The sequence below is a fragment of the Dreissena polymorpha genome, chromosome 1, assembly GCF_020536995.1.
Source record: "Dreissena polymorpha isolate Duluth1 chromosome 1, UMN_Dpol_1.0, whole genome shotgun sequence".
Taxonomy (NCBI): domain Eukaryota; kingdom Metazoa; phylum Mollusca; class Bivalvia; order Myida; family Dreissenidae; genus Dreissena; species Dreissena polymorpha.
Window position 1 is genome coordinate 122719445 of NC_068355.1, and position 24187 is coordinate 122743631.

Here is a 24187-nt window from a genome sequence, read left to right on the forward strand (position 1 = left end):
ATTTTTTACTGGCGCTTTTAAGATCCAATGTTTACATTTATCAATATAAAGCATTTAATGACAAACTTCAAAATATGCCAAAATCTGTGAAAAGGCCCCTTTGAAACTAAATAAGTAATTTTTAACGCTGATTCAATAATTGCTTAGCTGATGTAATTTCCCATTTTTTTAGTTTCCGATTCAATATTACACTTTGATATCCAGTATGTGTGGCATGCGAATAAGGAATAATGTTTTAGACAAAGAATAAATCGTGATCTGGTTGGGTTCGGGTTAATTAGTAAGACATATTCATCGGAAAGTGCATGAACCTTGAATGTGATTAGCAACTTCACGAAGAATACGCGTGATTGCGTGATCTCATCGTGTTGTGAATGAGTCGGTCTTAAGATTTGAAATGTATTAGCGCAAACGGAAATCTTATGTTTGTTGTTAAGGTTATGAAGATATATATTTTCAATGGATAATTTTATAGTTATACACATGTAAAACTAAATAAAATAATTATTGTTCGTTAGAGGTAGATTCTCCTTTCCGTAGTATCTGTTTTGAGTCCTGTTCGGATACCAGTAAGCTGTGGAGGTTTAATTAAAGGTTTTACACAAATAATTTTACATGCGTGGTATATACAGTAGGATCCCAATAATGACGAAATTCTCAAGTGTAGTTTATAAATAACAACGTTAATTGATATTCAATATTGACAGTTCAATATATTTTCATTGATACGTTCGTTTATATTCTGTGTTTTAGTATGAAACTGTCGGCAACGGATGAATACCTGTAAGTATAAAACAATCAAATAAATGTGTACATTATATTACCAGGTATGTATAATTACCATGATGGCACATGTAATTTTGATGAAAATGTACTTCGCAGCATTACATAATAGTTTGCTGTATAAAGTTTATACCAAATACACATAAACTATTGCTAAAGCTACCATTTTTACATGTATCTTTTACCAGATTTTGCTGTAGCAAATGAGCAGCGTCATGCGAGAATGGGTCTTATGCCGTATGCAATTAACGCAGCTCCAGACAATTGTACTGTCTGGTCAGAAGATACGTTGTCTTCAACAAGATATTGTAAAATCGAAAGGTATTAGGATAATCAGTACGTGAAAGTTTACATTGTTTATACTATCGTACGTAATAAATTATTGTGAAATATAACTTCACCTGTTGTGCAGTTAGATGTTAGCTGGCCGATGCTTGTTATTGCAGCTTGAGACTCATATATTACAAAACACAATCAATTGCTCCAAATACTTGTCCGTGTGCATTATATCACAGGTGATAAGTAAAAACATCATTTTGAATGAAAAATAAATAATAATACTAATGATAATAATAATAATAAAATAATAATAATTATAATCACTTTATTTCTCTTTATTTATTTTCTGAAGGTAACTCATTAAGACAACACATGGATACAAAGTCATGCAAACAATTTAACAATGGCAATCTTATTTTCAATGAGGCCTTCAAACAACTATGGTATGTATAATGCATTTCTGCATTATCATTCGAAACATGTAGACTTTGACGGACATAAAGAGTACTGTAACAGTGTTTTAGAAGTGTCATCAAAAGCAATCTATTACATGTCTTCTCTTATATTATTAATTTCTCTTTCAATTTTGGAATGGTCTCGAGGAACAATTATTTATTTACAGAAAGTATTTAAGAATATTAATTTCTTGTTGATTACATTTTCCCATATGCACACACTCTCACGCAGGCACTCACACGGGCGCGCACACACGCACACACACCTATACACACATATAAAATTAATATATCTTAATTAACACGACCAATAACAATAACAAGAACAGGCGCATACATAATTGTACGATATTATATCATAATATGTTTTTACTAATTACGTTTCATAGCCACACGCCAACCACCTGTGTTTTATACTTAACTTTGCGAACACCGAGTGAATTTTTTAGAAACACATTCATTCTGCACTTCCCCAGCTTGGACAGGAACCAAAATATTAACGGATAAGCTATTTCCAAACGATATCCATTTAGTTTTGCAAATTAAAGTCAGACAGCTAGTCAAGTCAGTCGGAGACACCATTTTAACAGAATTGTCATCTTTTGAAACAAATATTTTACAAGCTTTTTGTGATACCATACATTTGTCAGGGTATGAGACTAAAATCAATTTTGAGCTAGATTTATTGAGATAATTGTGCAGCGGGAAAATTCAAGGCGCGTATTTTCTAATTTAAATATGTAAACTTATAACAATTTTCTATCAAAGTTATGAATAAATTTTCGAAAACACACACTTGAACTGAAGATTACAATGAATACTAGAATATAATTCCTGTCAAAAAACATAATGATGTATTTATTCCACATAATGACAAATATCTTTAAGTAAGGATCACCTGATATATTATTAAACGATACGACGGTATCCTGTTATTCACTGTATATCATTCGTCAAGATTCTTTTTTTCATTGAAGTTAGTGATCCAGCGTGATTGACTCTTGACTGTTTGACATCTTCTGAATGACACTGTTTTTGTTCATGAATATCCTTCACGTGATATATTAGATATGAAGCAAATAAGAAAAAAAAATAAGGCTAAATGATTTACCGTTTAGGAGAAACATTCACCTTGAGTCTGCCTTTTTTACTTTTGCCTTCTGAACGATCTTTAACTTGTAGCAAAGTTCCATGAAATCCATAAAATTGTTTAAAACTTTAAGGAGAAGACATCAAAATGGAAGCTCAGAATTTTCGTAAAGTTTCATGAAAATACTTCAACCGGAATGGGAGATATGGATCATGTCAAGAAAATGGAGGCTTAACGTTAACCTCGTATTGCGGAATAAGCTTAACCTTGTGCAAGCAGGACTGACTAATGTATTCTGCACATTGTTTCAATGACTTCAACATTTCAGTCAAGTTACATGAATCCTTCCAATGATATATGGGATATTGCCTTCTACACATCGTCTTCATTCACCAAATCTCACTATTGTAAGCATTTTTTATGAAAATCCATCAAATGATGCAGGTGATATTGAGCGTCAGCAAAAACGAAGACTCAACGTTGACCCTCATTTGTGCACTTGATCTTGTTCTGGTACGAACATGGATATCGCTTCAATGACATAAATCGACAAATTAGATGAATATTCTTCAATTGGTACAGCAGATATTAGTCCTACACGAATGTAAAGGCATAAACATTTACCTTGCATTGCGACCTTCACCTAAAGCTAGCGTGACCGAATCATGCCTTAAGCACATCATCCTCATAACGTCAATATTTTAGCCATGTTTCATGAAAATCCATCGAAAATGATATATAGAGCGGACACAAAATGAAAGCTCACACTTTTGACCTTGAATTACTAAATTGATCTTGAGCAGGAATGACGGACTCATTCCTTCTTTACATCGTCTCAAAGACCTTAGAATTATCTATAGCTGTTTGGTGAAATACCTTCAACTGGTATAGGGGCTAACAACCGGACACACAAATTGAGGCTCAAGTTTTTTACTTTAAAATACAGTATGGCCTTTACTTTGCGACAGCGTGACTGACCCACGCCTTTAAAACATTGCCTTAATATTTAGCCAGGTCATCTTAAGTATCATCAACGGGTTTAGAGGATTAAGAAAACTATAAACGTTCATGTACGGCATAGGTTAGTATTCTAATAACGCATAATATAGTAAAACAGGTAAATTCATAATCCGCATGCAGCGGTTTCTATACATTTTCATGTATAAACCGATGTCAAGTTTCAAAATACACATGCTTCGGCGAATATATCCGTCTATTGGTTATGTTTACATCTTTCGGCGCCCTACACTGAGGGGCCTCCAGAAATGCTCTCATGTCATCATACTGCTTGCGATACTTGTCTAAACTGTTCAACCTTCGGCAAAGGTCGCACATGGCATATGGGTATCCAAACTCGTCCTCGTTAAGCACTTCATAGCGGTCCTTCTGTGACAAGATGCGGGTATATAAGACAACGTTCCAACTCAGTTTCAATATGAAGGTTGCAAGGTCCGCCGTCGTCGGGAAATCGTCTGTGTTTATGTACGTTCCGGACGGCATTAGACGCGTGTAATCGGCACCTCCACGAACTATGAGTATCAAATCTAAATTGAACTTTTTAAAAACCTTGCAAGAAATGTAATCTGTGCAAAGTGCGTTTTCAAAAGATATGAAAAATTTGTACTTGTTCAATTGCTCTATGGCGTCTTCACTGATTTGGCCCATATGACCACACGCCCCGTAAATGTCTACATCCACGCCGTGCCGTCTAAGGTCATGTACGTATACGTCGCGTTCGCTCTCTGCGTTACAATGACTGACAACCCAAGCTACCATGCCCGTCTTTCTTCTGAACACAGTTTTATAATCTCGCTTGGGGATAACTTTCCTTGTTCTAAAAGTCCCATATGGGGCCAGAACGTCCGAATCAAAGCGATATGTCATTGACCAGTTCATTGTTTTCAACCAGAATGGCGACTTGAAATCGTTTTGGCGAAGGTTCATTGGCGGTTCTAAGGTATAAAATACCCAGGCTTGGTTCGGGTTTCTCTGGGCACGCATTAGAGGTGGTTTGGTTCCCATACCGCCACCAGCTATTGCGAAAATCAGCGCACTGGCTGTCTCGAAGACGTGTTTATCTTCTGATATCACACAGTTGTTATATTCGCACGTAGACATGAATTGCATTTTATTTCTTCGTACTATCCATGGCGGTGGATTAAACCATAGTAATATTTTGTCAGGTAGGTATTCTTGGTGTGTGAAATTGAAATTCATCGGAATGTCTACCAAACGTGAAATATTTTCATAGTCAGTCCCGTCATTAGCGGTATTATTGTCAAACAGACTGTTATGTAAAGTAATAATATTTAAAACGTCCCAATGTCGCAAGATTGTTAACTGTTGATTCGCCACGTACATGTACATAAATACGAGTATTAGTACTATAAGGACGACGCATTTTCTTTTATTTCCCTTTAGCATTATCATAGTCGACCAAAACTTCATTTTTCTTCAGGTTACCATCGGTTCGATGACTTCAGTCTCTTTGTTAATCCCACCAGCTGTGCATTTGATTGTTTGTGATTAATTTAATTTAATTTGTGATTTCCCATACAACTAAACAATTAACAAAAAAGCGTTTAATATCCGATCAATTGCACATTCGTCTCAACATAGAAAATCAAAGTTATTGCTACAAAATCATCCAAATAATTATGTCGTTAAATGATCCAACAGTTTGTGCTCACTTGTTAGACTGTCATAATCGATACATTACAGTTTATTAATTCATTAAAGAAAACAATCGCGGGTTTCATTTTTTCGGTTAAATTGTTTTAAACAATGAGGATCTATTATATTTAACTGCACGCTTGGGTAATACTAGCAATCAAATTGTAAGAACAGGTTTCGTGATATACACGGACGTTTCCACATCCAAGACAGGATCAATGTAATAGCAAGACCAAATGACAGTTTTATTTACACCGGGAGCAGCAAAACTGTATTAAATCCAATGTAAATACAATAAGTAGTACTGAATTTAACACTATGCACATCTAGTCTTATTTACAGGTAGTCCCTTACGACTGATAAAACTGTGTATAATATGTAAATTTCTACTAATCATTTTCTTGTTTCATCTTAACAAGTCACATTTCTTTTCGGGAAGTATTTAGACTGCTATCCAAGCAATCAACATAATGCATTATATTGATGGCGTAGATAAATAACACGATCCAATCTTATTCCATGCAATGTACTAGAACCCGTGAGTTATTAGTGATTAGTATTTCGTAGCCATACTCTGCCGTGAAATAATCTGCACAAGTGGTTATATTATTTTTTTAACCTAATAGGATCAGAACAAAGCATATGGCTTTACAAACAAATGTCAAGTTCTCGATATAATTGAACGATATGCAACGGTAACAATCGGGACTCCTCGGACAATTCCGCCATAACGGCGATCGTCGACGGTGTGGTGTAGCCCACTGTCCGATGCGTTCAGATCATTGTGTCACACCGGTCTTTCTGACCTGTGTGAATACGCGCTAAGCATTGTGGGAAACGGGCTTTTTTCCATCATGGCGTTGGTAAACATAATAAACACGGAAGTGAAATATGGTAATTAATTATTATCAAAAACAGGCCCCATCAAACCGGGCCAGCTGTAATATATATTTGGATGCAGTTTGTGCTTCAAAAGGTGCCACTTTTCACGTCAGTCTATTGTTTGTAAGAATCACTAAACACGAAATTAGACTAACTAAACACGTTGCAGTACTGTATCTTCGAAATAGTAAATAAATCTAAATCATAAATATTTATAATTAAATACCTGCTGAAATTTGAGAACGAATTTGAGAACGTAAACGATTTAAAATAAACGCTGTGAACATTACAAGGAATCGTACATGTAGGCCTACTGTGTGAGAGGATTAATAAGGGATAAAATAAAATGGAGTTCGAAGGATCTCACATTTTGAGGAGGACGTCATGGTATCTTGGACATTTGGCACTTTCATATATTTATTTAGTAGATACTGAAAATGCTGAATGTGCTAATTGCAACATCGACGAGCAGGTGAGATTTTTAAAGCTATATTTTTCTTGACATACTATTGTATGTTTTCCATTAAATTTATATGCCAGTGTTTTTTTTTCACCATTTTGGGAATGGGTCCTCTTACCAGACACAAATTTGAACGAAAAAAAACACTGTATGCTCAATTTTAGCTCGGCTGTTTTCAGGGAAAACCCTAGGTATTGTCATGGACAGTTTGTAGTCAGATGTCCGCGTCGTGCTAAAACCTTTACATCGGCTCTAAAATCAAAGTGCTTCCACCTATAACTTTGAAACTGTATATGTATATGCACCTTGATGATTTCTACACACCACACCCATTTTGGGGTCACTAGGTCAAAGGTCTAGGTCACTAACCTCAATTTTTTTTTAAATAAATTTCATTTATTCAAAACTGCACCGCAGTCTAGCTTGGCACCAATTATGTGGTGCTCTTGTTAATATATAGTTTTAAAAATATGTTAATAATCAGAATAGTTCATGCATGTATAAATTAAAAGATACAGCCATGATCAGTGTGTTTTAATTTTTATTAAATATGCTTTGATTGCGTTTATGTAAAACAATGAAGTCCATTAATTGTTTACTGATTTTTAAAATAATGAATGTAACACCTCACGTACCACTCCGTTTATGTACCAACACTTTATGTACCACTATCTGACACTTTATGTACCATATTTATAATATATAGAGATAACTCATTTAATATGAATGCGTGTTATTAATGAAATGTATTTTGTCATTTTTGTGTGATAGTATTTATGAATTTAGATTTATATATTGGCCATAGATTATATTTTTTTGTCAGATTGTCTAAGTGTCACTGAGTGTCTTAGTGTAATTTATTAGCCCAAGTACATGTAGTACTTAATAAATGATTTATTAGTCTTACCTGAAATTGAAGTAAATTATAACAAGAGCACCGCCTTGCAGGTGCAGACCGCTCATCTATTTTCTTTTTAAAGGTGAATGGACTCTCATTCGGGTGGGGAAAGGGGGGGGGGGTGGGGGGATTCTTGGGTGTGATGGTTGGACGGTATTTCAAACATAAAATAATAAAAATAAATAGTTGTGTTTTTTAACCGTTAAAAAAAAATAAATTGGGGGGGGGGTATAGTGTGAGGGTGTGGTGGTCATTTGTGAGATGATCTTTAAAAAAAAAAAAATAGGGGGGGGGGAGGGGGGCACAGGGGATGGTTTGGGTGGAGTCTATTGTGGTATGTCAGGTAAGAGTAGTTTTGTCAAAGTATCAATCAAATCTAATCATAAATAAAGAAGTTATGGCAATTTTAGCAAAATTTAATAATTTGACCTTGAGAGATAAGGTCTTTCAAAGGTCAAGGTAAAGTTAAACTTGCAGGTACAGTAACCTCATGATAGCATGAAAGTATTTGAAGTTTGAAAGCAATAGCCTTGATACTGTAGGAATAAAGTGGACCTTAACACAAAACTTAACCAAATTTTCAATTTTCTAAGTATAAAAAGGGCACATAATTCTGTCAAAATGCCAGTCAGAGTTACATTACTTTGCCTGCACAGTCCCCTTATGATAGTAAGTAAGTGTTGCAAGTATGAAAGCAATAGCTTTGATACTTAAGGAATAAAATGGACCTAAACACAAAACTTAACCAAAATTTTCAATTTTCTAAGTATAAAAAGGGCACATAATTCTGTCAAAATGCACGCCAGAGTTGTCTAACTTTGCCTGCCCAGTCCCTTCATGATAGTAAGTAAGTGTACCAAGTTTGAATGCAATAGCATTGATACTTTCTGAAAAAAGTGGACCTAAACGCAAAACTTAACCAAAATTTTCAATTTTCTAAGTATAAAAAGGGCACATAATTCAGTCAAAATGCACGCCAGAGTTATCTAACTTTGCCTGCCCAGTCCCCTCATGATAGTAAGTAAGTGTACCAAGTTTGAATGCAATAGCATTGATACTTTCTGAGAAAAGTGGACGTAAACGCAAAACTTAACCGGACGCCGACGCCAAGGTGATGACAATAGCTCATAATTTTTTTCTAAAAAATAGATGAGCTAAAAATTCATTTGTCTCTTATCTTATCCTGACTAAGGATTATAAAGTCTAAAATGTTTGTATTATATTGTAAAATTGAAATGTAATACTTTGAAGAGAAGAGAGAATGACCTTAATGTTCAAACGGTAAAAAATCTAATTATTTCCATCTTTAGACTTTAATCATGTTTAGAGAATGACCTTGATTCATTAGGACTGCTATGAATGAATGGACAATAACACCTATATTTTATGTAGGTGGTACGTAAAGCGCTCAAGTACCGGTAGTACATAAAAGGTCTGGTACATGAACATAAGGTGTTACACCCTAAAATGTTCATGGTATCAGTGTTTCAATAATGTAGTGTTTCTTATTATGTATTGCTTAGGTTGTTTTGTTTCAAATTTGCATTTATTTTAAAGCATTTTCAGTCGTTTTGTGAAGACCAAGTTTTTTGTAATAAGGTGAATTATGTTACACATGGCGTCAAATATTAATTAATGGTTGCTGTGGTGTAGAGAATGTTGTCCGCTGGGCGTGGGTTCGATCCATACTCTGGGAGAGTTCTCATTATCGTCTCCATGGACAACAAGTACTGGTGTACCAAGAAGTAGTAGTAGTAGTAGTGGTGGTGATGGTAGTAGTAGAAATAGTAGTAGTAGTAGTAGTAGTAGTAGTAGTAGTAGTAGTAGTAGTAGTAGTAGTAGTAGTAGTTGTAGTAGTTGTAGTAGTAGTAGTTGTAGTTGTAGTAGTAGTAGTTGTAGTAGTAGTAGTAGTAGTAGTAGTAGTAGTAGTAGTAGTAGACTAGTAGCAGTAGAAGTAATATCAGTAGTAGTAGTAGTTGTTGTTCTTGTTGTAGTAGTAGATAATTAATTAATTAGTTGTAGTAGTAGTAAGAGTTGTAATGGTTGTGTTTGTATTTGTATTGAATTCTGATCATACAACACAATGATGCTGCTGCTAACGATGATGATGATGAATATGATAATGCTGCTGCTGATTGTGATGATGATTATATGCTGGGACTTCGGTATTATAAAATTTGTGAGGTTCAAACACAAAACCTGTTGGATAATAAAACTTCTCATTTTATGACAAAAGAGCTAGATTGTAGAGAAAAAAATAAGTATAAAATTCTCTAATAGGAAAGCTACCATTAAAGGACCATGTGGGCTTCATAAAAAAAATGCATGACACAGTTATATCTCTTTCAAATGCACTTAATATTGCTGTTCCAATTGATATGCTCAGAAATGCCTCTGGATGGGCATACACCAAAGAGTTCTTTCCTTCAATTATTTTTCTTAAAGACACAATAACAACACTGTCGCCCTTAGCAGGAATTCCGGACCCCCCCATAAGATGTTCCCTCCCCAGACATTTCCCCCCATTTTAGTTTTAGTGCTTACATCCCCCCACCCCACAATAAATTTACAATGGTTTTGTTGAAGTATAATCTTGATTTATTATCAAAATGATTATTTTTCTTATGTAATCTTATGTAATTAACTTTTTATATGAAGCAGCTTGTTTGTTGTTTTCTTTGGATTAATCATTCATTATTTTTGTTAAACTGTTTAAGGAGTGCATGTAAATTAATATTAGTAAGTGCATGTTGGTGTACTTAAGGAATACTAGAGGAATACATGGGAAATATTCTCAAAATCTTACACATGTTGTTTTTAGTATAATTAAATAGGATCAATTGATGAAATAATTCAGTTTGAGTAAACTTGGGCTGGGTTGTGGAACTATAGTAATTTGTTGTTTTTAATCCAATTAAATAGGGTACTATGTAACTGTCAAAAAAATATGCATTCATACCCATATAATCCAATTATTGGATGTCACTGATATTTTCAATTTTACTAGTAGCTTATTAAGACTAATTAAAACAGAATTTGACTTTCCTTGCAAAGTATTTCATTATTAATAATATAATTAGCTAATGTAATCAAAATGTATTGATATTTAATAATATAATAATATAATTAGCTAATGTAATACAAAAATATTGATATTTTAATAATTTAACTTAATGATATTAATTATATTTAAATTTGCCCCAAAAAACTAGGGCAGGTAGATAGGAAGGATTTTTTTTTGGAAAATCAACAGTGTTGTCGGTGTTAAATATTTGTAAAGCTTCTTCAACTTCAGTTTTACATTTTATGACCTGCAACATATTCTATCCTAGTTTATTTTACTATGGTAAGTCATTAAAGTGTAATTTATTTTTCAACTATATAATGTGCTAATCTCATATAATGAATTACTACCCCATTTAAAGATGACACCTAATCTAAATTCATTTATACACTAGTTATAATTGTTTTATTGTAACATACTATTCCACTAAAAATGACCATCATAGAACATCAATGCTGTGCTTTTACTAAATTTTTCATTGATCTCAATAATTTAAAGAAAAAAATCAGGCACTTATAAAAAAATATATAATTAGGGTGTCAAAATTTAATAAACTGAACAAGTCAATTTGAACTTCTCTTGCAATGCAAATGGAGCCACTTGAAATATCAAATTGTTCCCATACTAGTCGGCAATATAGCTATGACATTGTGTCTATTCAAAACATGCATCAGACACACCTTATTAAACTTTTTAGGCGGTTTTGAAAACGCTATTTCATTGCATACTTTCGTCAATAAAGGATACATGTTGTTATACAACCGAAAGTGAAAGTACAGTTTAAAAAAAAATGAATAAAGAGCGAAATTGTTGAAAACTAACGAAAATTTTAATTGATACTAACATAAGACCGTAAGACTGAACAAAATAATACTTAACTTATAAATGATAACATGAATATTTACTTATTAAGCATATTGTTCATACATCCGCGGACTTCTTTGTGTCGTAGTCATAAATGCCTCCAAATGGAGGTGTGTGATGCGTCTAAGTATAGAGGTGATAATAACGCAGTGACGTCACCATCTATGTATAGAATGGCGTTCAGATTGCAACGGTAACTGTTGGTTTAGGACTAAGGGAGACCATCGTAATTAAATTGTGTTTCAATCTATCACGGTTATTGAATCTAGTTAAACAAATATCCTCTTCTTAAATTTCAAATGTGCTACCTATTAGTATGCACGCGTTCAATATGCAGTATTATGCACAGATTTAATTCGTCTTTCCCGTGTTCTGTCGTTGTCATATTCCCGGCTTACAGTTTTGACGCCGAACATTTTTTTAAACAATGCGTGTTGTTAGTTATCTGCGCCAAACAATAAACTTTAGCCGTTTGTATTCGAAGAACTTAATCGATCTCTTTAATATCACAAACATTAATACTTGTTGGTTATTTTTGGAAGCCAAAACTACAATTAACATTTGTATTTAATTTAACTTTATAATCATTCATTCATCATGCGTTTACATTGCTTGACCAAACCACAGGTGGTTAGCGTGTGGCTAAGATATATATTAGTGAAAACATCATTTTGAATGATAAATTATCATATTATAACGTCAAATCAACTTTTCTGAAAAAAAAATCACTATTAAATATATATATATATATATATATATATATATATATATATATATATATATATATATATATATATATATATATATCCAGCTCAAAATCACCCGAAAACGGGGTGTATCGTTTTGAACAGCCATTTTTTCATCAATTCTGCAGTGATTTTCACGATCTTTGTCTTATTCAACGCAGAAATGAATTTCCTTTCTAGAAATGTATATGTCTTGCAATATTTTTCGGCGGAGCTGACTACGCCAGCTAAGTATAAAGAGCAGTGGAAGCGATGCCTCACTTTAATGCATTGCATTTCAACCCGCGAGGTATAAGGGTCAGTTCGCGGTTAGTGTGTTTGAATGTCAGAGTTTATATACAGGTCAGACCTTATGTGCTGATCGGAGTTCGCGGTCAGTAAAATAATAGTTATATAATAAAGACGCTATAGCGTGAACTAGGTGAACTGGAATTTTCTTTACCAGAATGATGTTAAATGAAGATATCCAGCGATATTAATGTGGCATGTCAATAATAGATTTCAACAATACCATGATAAATATTATTTTAAATTAATTAACAAGAATTATTCCATCATATTTACTAATGTATTATTGCATCATATTGACTAATGTATTAAGTATGAGCGCGATGATTCTCGATACTGTTAATAATCGAATCAAATAGCAATGCCTGATAAACCACTAAAACAGGTTTGTTGAAAGAACGCGCGTATACATATTTAAAATAAGTACGGAGACTTCGCGTGTTGCCGTTTGACTTTGGTTTTCTGTTTTGTATCTATAGGTTTATGACCAGCAATATGAAATAATGTAAAATAAGCCACGAAAACTCCGCGTAACATCCCGTACTGCGTGTGATGCAGCTAAAAACTGCACAGAAAAAGATATTAGCTATCCTTGATCTCATTCATTTAAATCTTTACCTTCCATAAACTCCAACCACAATCAACGCCGTATATCTTTTTTTTAAAGATATTTCTTGTTACAAATACTGGGTCAACTTTTAAGAACTAACACGATACACAACTCGCGTGACCCAGTTAACATCGAACAGACCGTATTTATGAATGAAATCTTCACGGAGTAAAGGGAATTTTCCGGGCAAAGTTCACGTACCTCGATACCATAATTCAATAAAACGTATGAAAAAAACATTCTTACCGTGCTTGCCGTTGCATTATGCATCAAAACTAACTTTCCAGCGCATTTTGAAACCTTTGTTTACATACATTTCAACTAACTGACATTTTAAACACACGAGTGATTTCATTGGTCCAATGCGAAGGTGTGTCTTTACAACTGGAGATTTCATTCATAAATACGGTCTGATCGATGTTAACTGGAACACGCGAGTGTAGAAAATATAACAAGATATATACATTTCCAGAAAGGAAATTCATTTCTGCGTTGAATAAGACCGGGTTCATGAAACTCGCTGCAAACTTGATGAAGTAATTGCTGTTCAAAACGCTGCACCCCGTTTTCGGATGATTTCGAGTTGGATACCTTGTTATATATATATTTGATAGTGAATTTTGGTTTTCAGAAAAGTTGATTTTTCGTTATACTATGATAAGTTATCATTCAAAATGATGTTTTCACTAATTAATATCATAGCCACACGCTAACCACATGTGGACCAAACAAGGGTGTAGTTTTCTCTTATCGCACGTGAAAATGAAAGTATGCGAACAATATTAATTTTCTATGGCATAGCATTACTTTCCTAGTGTAATATGCATGTGCGTAAAGTGTTATCACAGATTAGCCTGTGCATTCTGCACAGGCTTATCAGGGACGACACTTTCCGCCTAAACTAGATTTTTGCTAAGAAGAGACTTTCTTTAAACGAAAAATTTCATAAAAAAGCGGAAAGTGTCGTCCCTGACTAGCCTGTGTGGATTGTACAGGTAATCTGGGCGACACTTTTACACAAGCATTAAACCCCGTTTTCACAGAGCGAGGCTGAAATAATAGTGATGAACCACTCACATCTTCAGTCTATGTACTTGATCTGAAAACAGAGGCTTTCTGCGAAAACTTCAGAACCTCAAACAACATGACTATAAATGTGTACATATATAATTGTTGAAAAGTATACATCAGCCGAATATAAAATACTTTATTATAGCAAATATATTCCCACCCAAAAGATAAGTAATAATAACGCGCAGAATGTCGCATTTAAATCACATATATTCTGGTGTTTTTCCCTTGTTTCTTATTGCAGTTTTGATTCTGGATTTATAACTAATTCATAAACTGCTGATGTTTTTTGACTTCATATACCTTGAACGTTGTTAGTGCGTTCAACGACAGATCAATCTATGTAGCCTACAATAAAGGATTTTTTTCAAAATAATTATGTACATGTACTAACTAGCAATTAAAATCGACTCAGGAGTCGAAGAGCCCCAAAGGCCTGACCTTGCGGGTGCCAAACAGAGCGACGGAAATAAGGAGTCCAAGCGCCTCGATACCGACCATCTCTCTGGCTGGGTAATTTGGGTAAGGAACAGAATGTATCGGAGGCAGGGGACGGTGCTTGTCGATCGATAGGCGGCCGATTCTCATAGAGACTAAAATGAGCAGAGGTATCCACTATTTCCACTGTTATCATAATCTGTGCAAGCATCCTTATCGCCATCGTCACGACTGTTTATAGATGTATTAACCGTTCATTGTTTCGTTCCGATTATGAAGAGTTATTAACATACCAAAATATTTCATTAACAATCATAACGTTAATCCCTCGCATTGTTTTCAATGTGACCACACTATAAGAGTGCGTTACAGAATGCAAGGCTCCACTGAACCTCAGTCTGAAGGCCGCACGCCAGAACCACGGCGGCAATAGCGAGCACGGCAACACACTTGGTTTGGACTGACAAGTGCCTGTAAAACAAGAATTAAGGTACGCCTTTATTACTTGGTATCTAGTGCATGTTGTTCATTAAAGTTCATCCATTCGCGAATTTGGTGCACTACTTTTTTTAAGACTTCATGCTTGTCATAATGTATTCAATATATCAACATAAAAATTGATATTGATCATTTTGCCCCCAAAAGTACAAGCATAATACAATTGAATTTTATTGTGCTGATCCACAGGTGGTTAGCGTGTGGCTATGATATTTATTAGTGAAAACATCATTTTTAATGATAAATAATCATATTATAACGAAAAATTAAATTTTCTGAAAAAAAAATTCACTATCAAATCGCAGAAATGAATTTCCTTTCTGGAAATGTATATGTCTTGCAATATTTTTACAAATGCTGGGTCAACTTTTAAGAAATAACACGATACACAACTCGCATGACCCAGTTGACAATGAGCATGCAGTCTTTAAGACTGAAATCTTCACGGAGTAAAGGGCAACTTCTCTACAAAGTTCATGTACCTCGATACCATAATTCAATAAATCGTATGAAAAAACATTATTACCGTTCTTGTCGTTACTTTATGCTACAGGATAGTATAGCATCATTTCTCTAATTATCATTTTATAGATATAATTATCATCATTGTTAATTTTAGATCTTGATCATTGTCGATGGAAATAAAGATCCTGAAGCAAATAGTTGATACTTATTTATGATCAAGACTGTGAAGACGACACCATGCCTGCAGTAAAGTGTCCGTTCCCTGACTGTGCCTACACAACAGCCGATCTAGATCCGGCCATCGTTGCGGCACTCATAACTGCCCACAGCGCCGTACACACATTGGCACCTGCCAAAACAGCCAGAGTAGAGAAAGTCAAGCGTCCTACAGTTACCGCCGCTGGATCCAGCGAGGACTGGGCCTACTTTCTTTCACGCTGGAATGATTATGTTGCTGCCACCAAACTGGATGGTCGAGACAAAGTGATCCAGTTGTTGGAATGTTGTGATGAACCTCTTCGGAGAGACCTAACGAGAACAACAGGTGGCAATCTAACTGACAAATCGGTGGACAATGTATTGGCAGCAATTCGTAAGCTAGCAGTGCGTGAAGAAAACACAATGGTGGCAAGAGTGACACTCCACAACATGAGACAAGATCGCGATGAATTTGTCCGCAACTTTGGTGCACGTCTGAGAGGACAGGCTGACATTTGCAAATTCGTGATTGACTGCAACAATTGTGCCGCCAAAGTTAATTACACTGAAGCAATCATGCGTGATGTTCTCACAAGAGGTGTTGCAGACCCTGACATTTAGCTTGACCTACTTGGTGATAAAAACCAGAACATGTCGCTAGAGGAAGTGTTCCAATTCGTGGAAGCCAAGGAAGCAGGAAAAAGGTCAGCTTCGAGACTTTTAGACTCCCATGCTGTTGGAGCAGCCACCAGTTACAAGAAGCAGCAACAGTCCAGCAGAGACACCCAAGAAGCTTGCTCCTACTGTGGCAAACGTGGCCACGGAAAGAAAAGAACTGCACAGGAACGCAAGACTCAGTGCCCAGCTTATGGCCACAGGTGTGCACAATGCAGACGTGAACACCACTTTGAGAGTGTGTGCCGTAGTGTGGACAATCCAAGGCGCCCTTCACACACTCAGCCCAAAAACTTTGACAAGGAAAGTGCTCTGTTTGACGCATTATGTACTGTAGATTCCTCTCAAATACACCATCAGGATGTGAACATTGTGAACAATAATAAACACAGCATCCCGCTTGATCATCATGTCTATGACAACCTGTCTGACACTTGGATTCGCAGAAGCTCTAAGCCTCAACCATTCGTAAGAGTGTCCATACAGGCTCTTCCAGAGGACTACTTGGCACTTGGCATCAATCTTCCTAAACCGTCTCTAGCTACAGTGATACCGGCTATGGCTGATACCGGATGCCAGAGCTGCCTTGCCGGTCTCAAAGTTGTCCATCACCTTGGGTTACGTGAATCTGACCTAATCCCCGTGACAATGCGCATGCACACAGCGAACAACGATGGCATTAAAATTCTCGGTGCATTATTACTGCGGATGTCGAGCAAGGACTCTAGTGGTCAAGTAGTTGAAACCAGGCAGATGACATATGTTACTGACTCATCGGACAAACTTTTTCTGAGTCGAGAAGCCTGTATCAATCTTGGTTTCATCACAGACAACTTTCCGGAAATCCATGCCTCACAACAATACAGTGCAGCAGCATTGAATGGTGAGGACAAAGCTCCATGTGGATGCCCTGCCCGTCAACTTCCGCCAGCTCCACCTAGTACATTACCATGCTCACCGACAGAAGAGAATCGTGTCAAACTTCAACAGTACCTCCTTGAGTTCTACAAAGCCAGCACCTTTTTACACATGTGAACATCAAACACTTCGTCTGATGGACAGTCCGCCAATGAAACTTCTGGTAGATCCCAACGCTAAACCAGTTGCTTACCACACACCGGTACCAGTTCCAATCCACTGGCGAGATGCAGTCAAGGCAGGTCTTGACCAAGACGTACGACTTGGCGTCATTGAGCCTGTCCCTATTGGTGAGCCTGTCACTTGGTGCCATCGAATGGTTGTGTGTGCAAAGAAAAGTGGACAGCCAAGACGCACTGTTGATCTGCAGGCCCTTAATGCTCATGCCACACGTGAAACACATCACACACCATCACCTTTTCATCAAGCACGATCAGTCCCCCATGGGAAGAAGAAAACAGTCTTCGATGCATGGAACGGCTATCACAGTGTACCCCTGTGTGAGGAAGACCGCCATCTTACCACATTCATCACTCCCTGGGGAAGATATCGCTACAAAACTGCACCTCAGGGCTACATTGCTTCAGGTGATGGATACACCCGACGCTATGATGAGATTGTTGCAGACATCCCTCACAAAACCAAATGTATTGACGATGCATTGCTATGGGCTGATGATCTCGAGGACAGTTTCTTTCAAGCGGTACACTGGCTAGGCATTTGCGGTCGAAATGGCATAACACTGAATCCAGAAAAGTTTGTGTTTGGAGCTGATGTTGTGGAATTTGCAGGATTTGAAATTACACGCAACGATGTAAGACCCTGCCAGAGATACTACCAAGCCATCCTTAACTTCCCCACGCCAAAAGACATTACAGATGTGCGTTCCTGGTTTGGTCTAGTAAACCAGGTATCATATGCTTTCAGCATGGCCGAAAGAATGCTACCCTTTAGGGAACTTTTGAAACCTGGCACTCCATTCAACTGGAATGAACGTCTTCGATGAGTCAAAACTACTGATCGCCAGCGAAATAGAAGAAGGTGTTCGTATTTTTGACCCCAAAAGACCCACATGTCTGGCGACCGACTGGTCAAAAGTGGGTATTGGATTCTGGCTCCTTCAAAAGCACTGCACATGCTCAAAGAAGGAACCCTTCTGTTGCTCATCTGGATGGAAGATCACACTTGTTGGCAGCAGATTCACTCATCCAGCAGAGTCTCGCTATGCGCCGGTTGAGGGTGAAGCTCTTGCCGTCGCAGATTCCCTTGACAAGGCCAGGTACTTTGTCCTAGGCTGCGCAGACCTCATCATTGCTGTTGACCATAAGCCTCTTCTCAAGATATTCACAGACCGATCGCTTGAGGACATCTCTAATACTCGTCTAAGAAACTTGAAAGAGAAAACGCTACGCTACAAGTTCCGTATGGTCCACATCCCAGGTGTCAAACATCGCGCCACTGACTGTCTATCACGTCATCCAATCAGTGATGCAGAAAAGCTGATGTTGCCAGATGATGAGACACATATCAATTCAACCTCTGTGTGTCCAGCTAGCCGCAGTACTCTCATGACTGGTTTGAGAATGCAGGAAGATCAGGAAGACTCCATAGATGAATGCGTCATTGCAGGTGTTGTTTAATCCTTCAATGCTCTCAACCTTCGATCAGTCACCTGGGACAGAGTTCGCACAGCCACAGCTAGCGATACAGACATGCTAGCATTGACCGACATCATCGAATCCGGTATCCCGGAACACCGTCACCAGCTGCCAGAATCGCTCAGAGACTACTTTCAGTACCGTGAAGGTCTATCTACAGTCGATGGCGTCATCCTATACAAAGACCGTATTGTCATACCAACATCACTGAGAGACGAAGTACTTGAGGCTTTGCACGCAGCTCATCAAGGTGTCACCTCCATGGTTGCTAGGGCAGAGACATCAGTATTTTGGCCAGGAATCACACCTGCAATTACGGCTCTTCGTACCAGTTGCCAACAATGCAACCGTAGTGCACCATCAAATCCTAGCGCACCACCAGTACCTCCATTAAGTCCAGAGTATCCATTCCAGTGCTTATGTGCTGACTATTTCAGCTACCAAGGGCATCATTTCCTTGTTGTAGTGGACCGTTATTCCAACTGGCCAATTGTAGAGCAGTCAGCTAACGGAGCCCAAGGACTGATCACATGTCTTAGACGTATATTTGTGACATATGGAATACCTGATGAACTTGCCTCTGATGGTGGCCCTGAATTCACTGCTGTAGCCACACGTCAATTCCTGAGTGATTGGGGTGTACACCATCGCCTATCCTCCGTAGCCTTCCCACACAGCAACTGTAGGGCCGAAATTGGTGTAAAGACAGTGAAGCGTCTCCTTATGGATAACACAACTTCCACTGGTGACATAAACACAGATGCCTTCCAGCGTGCCATGCTTCAGTACAGAAACACACCAGACAGGGATACCAAACTCTCTCCAGCCATGTGCATATTTGGCCGCCCCATTCGAGACTTCATACCAATTCCACCTGGAAAGTATAAACCTCATGAAACTTGGTTAAGCACATCACTGGCCCGTGAAGAAGCCTTGCGAAACAGGCACATGCGGTGTGCAGAAAAACTGTCAGAGCACACTCAGAGATTACCACCTCTAGCTGTGGGAGACAATGTTCGCCTGCAAAACCAGATTGGACTCTATCCTCGCAAGTGGGACAAGACTGGCGTGGTAATTGAAGTTCGCCAATTTGACCAGTATGTGGTACGACTTGATGGCTCAAGACGGGTAACCCTTCGCAATAGGAAGTTCCTACGAAAGTATGTCCCCGTTCAACTACAACCACGACGGCTGTCCATTGATAGTGACCTAGCACTCAGGCTACCTGCAGCAACAACTGAAAATCCCACAGGACACTCCATCACACCAGCAGTGACCCCAACACATGCAACCAGATCTACGCCGGCTGCAACCAACACCGGGATCCCAACTCACTCTGCTCCTCACCCTACTGCGTCACCCAGTAAGGTAACGCCAAGCAGCAGTGAGACACCCAGCCGAGGTAACCTGCAGCAGAGTCGTCGTCAGCTAGCCTATACTGAGCCTCCGAGTCCTGACAGTCGACCAGTAGACGTTTCCGTGGACACAGGACCAAGTCGTGAGACACCAAACTGCACAACCCCGCCAACGGACCTGTTGTGCCTTCCAGTCAGACGATCAGGAAGAACTAGAACTGCCCCAGAGTGGCAGAAAGACTATGTCATGTGATTGTTGACAAAAACTCATATAGTTGACCACATCAAAGACATTTGCCTTTTCTTGTTGTTAAAAAGTTCTTCTTTTTTTTCTTACTTTATAAGGGAGTAGACCTGGTGGGCTCCAATGTTCCCAGTACTTTTTGTTATCAGTCTTTGTTTCAACTTCAGTTAAAGTGTAATATTATTTCATATGAACATTTCATACCCAAAGACTTGGGGGGAGATACAGGATAGTATAGCACCATTTCTCTAATTATCATTTTATAGATATAATTATCATCATTGTTAATTTCAGATCTTGATCATTGTCGATGGAAATAAAGATCCTGAAGCAAATAGTTGATACTTATTTATATGCATCAAGACTAACTGTCCAGCGCCGTTTGAAACCTTTGTTTACATATAACTGACATTTTAAACACACGAGTGATTTCATTGGTCAAATGCGGAGGTGTGTCTTTAAAACTGGAGATTTCATTCATAAAGACTGCATGATCATTGTCAATTGGGTCATGCGAGTTGTGTATCGTGTTATTTCTTAAAAGTTGACCCAGCATTTGTAAAAATATTGCAAGACATATACATTTTCAGAAAGGAAATTAATTTCTGCGTTGAATAAGACCGAGATCGTGAAAATCGCTGCACAATTGATGAAGATATGGCTGTTCAAAGCGATGCACCCCGGTTTGGGGTGATTTTGAGTTGCATACCTTGTTATATATATATATATTTGATAGTGATTTTTTTCCATAAAATTTAATTTTTTCGTTATAATATGATTATTTATCATTCAAAATGATGTTTTCACTAATTAATATCATAGCCACACGCTAAACACCTGTGTGCTGATCCACTAAAATATTAAATCTTCTGCTGACATTATACGTGATGATGTTATGGTAAATGCGCCATCTATAAACCCCGGTAGTTATAACAAATTGTATCGGTTGATTAAAACAACATCATAACAATTAATGATAATAATGAACTCTGTTCAAAAATTGTTATTTACTTTTACCGTTGAGAATAACATGTAATCACTGTATACTAATTAAAAGCGACGATGATGGTTATTTATACCCATTTTGAGGATATCTGAAACTTGTTTTTTAGCCGTCAAATTAAATATCAGACTTATGTTTAAAAACACCCTCGGTTTACACAACGCAGGATTGTTTTGACGCATTTTCTGTAAACATATGTGACTTGAAACAGATAGACGTTTTTTGAGGCTTCCATAATGGTATGTACTTTTGTTGGCTATTTTGTATTTGTTTTTATTTGTCTCTCAAGTTTTCATGTTGTTGTTTTTTTACAGTTAGCCCATGTACAAATGCGATAAGAAGTATAGTAACATAATAATAATTTACAAATACAGTTTATGATCGACGTGTTCTGATTACCTTAGCGGAGTAAAAAATAAACTTAAATCATTAATTTGAAGCGCTATGGCTGTTGTTGAAAAAAAAACGAACAAAATAAGTAAACATTACGATTGCACACGTTGATTTATAATTATGAATTCGGTCTTTATTGGAAATTCAGTTCTTGTTTTTGTTTTTCGTCTTCGCAAAAATGTACAGTTGGAAGGAAACATTTAGGATTTAGTAGTGAAGTGATTTCTTAGCTCTATTCCTTAGAGATTGCTAGTAACTAAGGGTTAATAACAGTGAACAATAACTGATAAACAATTAACGTGAATAGAAACAAGATGAGTGATTCCGCAAACTATAATAATCAAGAACTATGTAATTAGACGTCTATTCTCATTGAATCCCAGCCAGAAAGAGAGAGATTCCCGGATTAATGCGCTGCAATATTACATACCCGTAATAATCGCTCACGGTTACATTCTACCAAACCCATAAATCACAACACTCCTCCCCACTTTAACTAAAAAGTTTCCAGCCAGAGGTGGGGTAGGGTGACTAATAGCCTTTTCATAGTTTGTTGAGCAACAAAGCCCTAACAAATGTCATGAATCTTTCCGGGAAACATATTTTCATTAGTGAACAAAGAAGCCCAACTAATTCGTCTCTGGAGCAACTTTTAGTTGAACAAAGAAGCCAAACAAATTCTTGCTCCCTCCAATGCACCAATGCTATTTGTTGGACAATGAAGCCCATACAAATGCTCCTGCATTAGCTGAATAATTTTCCTCTCATTGAGCAAAGAAGCCCTAAAACAGAGAAAATTAACAGCATTAGATATTGTGCCTACACAAAGTGCATCTGTACTTGTCTATGTCCAGTGCGTCAGTCGGTGAAACATTCACACAAGAACCATGATACCAGGTGACCCGATGAAGGAATGACATGATGGAGTTCAATAACCGTCGCTTTAGGGATCTCCGGAAAAACCAATTCCTAATCACCTGAGCCCTCCTTCGACTTGAACGCGTACACCAGTCTAAAACATTCGTTGTTGATCCAGAAAACTTCACCTCTGGACTTGCAATCAACAACTGCCCTCCATCTTCCTCTTGAGCCTTTTCCAACTCTTCTTAGGAGAAACCCCAGCACTGCGACTTGCCACTGTCTGTTACATCTGACACAAACACAGTACATGCTCCAGCGTCTTCACAAACGAGTGAACCACTTAAAATAGGGTCCATTTTTCAATGGACCCTCCACTTTGACAGTATACACTCTGTTGTGATCCAGTTGTCCGGGGCAAGTAAGCCCTCTATTCCAACTGGTATCACCATGACCTAGAGTATGGCAGACCGAACAAGAAAGCCCTTTTGTCTGACCAGACTACGTTGATGGTCCCGTTGCCTGTTTCCCTCCAGGATCCCAGACAAAGATGACATCCATGGATAATGGACATCTACTGCCATCAGAGAGTAAAGTAAACCCACCTGATGCATCCTTGGACTCTGGGGGTAAAGGAAACCCTCCAGAGAAACGGTCCAACTCAGGGAGTAAGGTAAACCCACCTGAGTGCAGCCTATCCCCACTTTGAACGTTCCCTGACAGCGTATACCAACAATCCTCCACAATGGGTAGTGGAAAGGTATCCTTCACAGTCACATTGTTCAATGCACAACAGTCAATACACCAGCGGTCTGTACCCTCGCGCTTCCTTATCAGAACTGGTTCTGACGCCCATTCACTTGTCGACTCTGTTACAACACCAGCATCTAGTATTCTTTTCAGGTGCACTTTTTTCCCAGCCAAGCAAGCAGGAGTCCTTCGAATCCTGGGCTTAACTGGTTTGGAACTTTCTGTGTAAATTGAGTGTTCAATGTCAGAGAAATTTCCAAGGTAATGCTCATCCTGGGTACAATCATCCGGAAAATCACACTGTTCGCCATTCATACCAACAATTGACTGTAAATACTCTTCCTGTAAAGTGATAGCTATCTCCACATTTTCGCTGTCAAACTGGTAACGACGCAATTCACCTTCACTGATTGTAGAACATATTACATCAGTAGCCTGTTCACAACTATAACCATCTTTCTTTGAAAGCTTCTGTTTGACATCCAGAACTGGACTAGAAATCTCAGGAACTAAATTCCCTTGAGGAGAGCAATAAGCCACTTCTTCGAGAGATTCTTCCTTATTATTGTCC

General features: G+C 37.6%; 2 protein-coding genes across 7 annotated transcripts in view; both read left to right on the forward strand.

Annotated features, from left to right (window-relative positions):
- LOC127847611 (polyglutamylase complex subunit TTLL1-like) overlaps positions 1-24187 on the forward strand; it is a 78882-nt gene that overhangs the window by 14403 nt on the left and 40292 nt on the right. The gene's annotated exons all lie outside the window — the stretch shown is intronic.
- Positions 19068-20621, forward strand: LOC127848162 (uncharacterized protein K02A2.6-like). The gene has a single exon (XM_052380491.1). It carries the CDS (start codon positions 19068-19070, stop codon positions 20619-20621), a length of 1554 nt encoding a protein of 517 aa, XP_052236451.1.